Below are 1,990 nucleotides of genomic sequence, written 5' to 3' on the forward strand. Positions count from 1 at the left end.
AGTTCTGGTGGTCCAAAGAAAAGCACCATCAAAACCCAAATTTCTCTCACACAAACATTCCTGATAAGTCATAATCCTCATGCAATGACTAAGACAAGAGAGGGACTTAGTTATTTATTTAAGTTTGTCAGATCCCTCACTCTTACTCGGGAGGTTACGGTCGTATGGATGTTTGTTTGTATTAAGTTTGGGTGCGAGTCGGTGCCATGAGCCGGGAACGGTTGTTTTCCACCCGGACCCGCTCGAGAAACATTCATCCGTGAATCCTAGCAGCAATATGCAGGGAGTCCGACGACTGAGCAAGACCCTCCGACAGGTCCGCCAATCATCAAGTTCTTCCCAGTTGAGTGCTTTCCATCGATCTCAGCCTTTCCTCCAAGGCCAACTACTAATGACCGGACTCATTGAGCAGGTTCACGAACATTATCCAGCGGGGCGAAGGCGAGCATGCAGGGCAGGCTGAGGATGACGAGATGCTGTCAGTGCGCTCGGTCCACGAGCGGGCCTTTACGCTGTCGAACGACACCGTCGTCCCGGCGAATCTCTTCCTGTTCAACGCCCGCGGCATGCTCTGGAACCCTGCCCGGGACATCTATCCTCACCATCCTGGCCACGCCGACCCAGCCAAGATCGTCAGCCAGTTCAAACTCTTCGAGCTCATCCATCCTCGTCCGGGTCAGTCGATCTGCTCCTTCCCTCGCTTTCAGTCTGTCAATCCCAACTGAAACCATCGATTTGGCTATCCCACCATACCTAAAGAAATGGTCATCCTTGGCGCCGGCAAAAGTATATTGACCATCGAGCCAGAAAAGATCGCGGCCGTCAAGACCTACTTGAACTCGATCGGCATTCAACTCGACGTCCTCGACACAGTTGAGCCCCCCTTCTTTCTACCATTCTTCAGCTTACCACCCCCTGTTTACTTCTGTGATCGCCGTTCGAGTCAACGAGACTGATGAAAGAAACATATTTTTCTTGATTCTGATGGTGAAAAAACGTACTTCGTAGCGGAACGGATGCTCGAACTATAATCTTTTGGTCGAGGAGGGGCGCTCGGTGGCCGGCCTCTTCTTGACACTCGAGCCCGTCGACTCAATCAGCTCCCAGCTGCTTTCCTCTGTCGATCCCCGAAACCCAGCCCAGTCCGCCTAAGCAACCCGCTGTTTTATTTCATCACCCGACGCCTCTCTTTTTTTGATGTTGTGTGAGCTGCCCAGGTCAGCCTGAGAGTGTTTGGGTGAGTGCTTTTACATAATCTGGCCATCATGTTCATTTACCATTTCAATCAACAACTCACTCACATATCCTAGTTTATTATAAAATATGAAGAATCACAAAAAGAAAGATCAAGGGTTACCCCTGTATTTTATACAGAAGGCCAAAAAAAGGCTCCCATCTACAAATTAACTAAAACAAAACAACAACATCTCAAAGCACCCGGGTCCACTGTCCATCCATGTCTAGTAGGGCCAAAAACAGTGTGCAGATGACCCCCAGCATGTGCAGTTAAGGCATTAAAGCACCCTCCCACCAGGTTGCACGCAATGCCAAGGTTCTTGCTGAGCAGTACCAGCCAAATGGCTGGGAAGACCATAAAACCCCCCAGATGACCCCCAACCCCTCTAAAACCGGAGAAGCCAAGGACACCATTGAAATCCTCAGGACTTCCTACATGTTCTGAACTGCTGAAATCTTTAAAAAAAAGCTGCTGTTGTGTTTGAAACCATTTGTAAAGCTGGCCAGCAGCTAATCATCTGTCACAGGAATTACAGATTGATTGCCGGGGCAAAACGGTATAACACCCCTTTCACACCCCTCAGAGCCCTTAAAATGGCTTTCTTGAAAGACATGCAGAAACCTCAACAATGTCACTTTTGACCCAGTTTTTTTTTGGAAATCATAGGCAAAAAGGTAGGCTCCACTTCCCTCATTTTGATTCTTTGTTGAGATGCTCACTTGTAGGTGCTACAGGATCTTGAAATCAAAATAC

General features: G+C 48.4%; 1 protein-coding gene across 1 annotated transcript; it reads left to right on the plus strand.

Annotated features, from left to right (window-relative positions):
• Positions 1-277: 277 nt before the first annotated feature.
• Positions 278-1,152, plus strand: PtA15_10A346 (uncharacterized protein; the record flags this gene model as incomplete). The annotated part of the gene is made up of 4 exons (XM_053160511.1): positions 278-342; positions 413-675; positions 760-872; positions 1,009-1,152. 4 exons carry the CDS (start codon positions 278-280, stop codon positions 1,150-1,152), a joined length of 585 nt encoding a protein of 194 aa, XP_053024478.1.
• Positions 1,153-1,990: the final 838 nt, after the last annotated feature.

The sequence above is a fragment of the Puccinia triticina genome, chromosome 10A (assembly GCF_026914185.1).
Source record: "Puccinia triticina chromosome 10A, complete sequence".
Lineage (NCBI taxonomy): Eukaryota > Fungi > Basidiomycota > Pucciniomycetes > Pucciniales > Pucciniaceae > Puccinia > Puccinia triticina.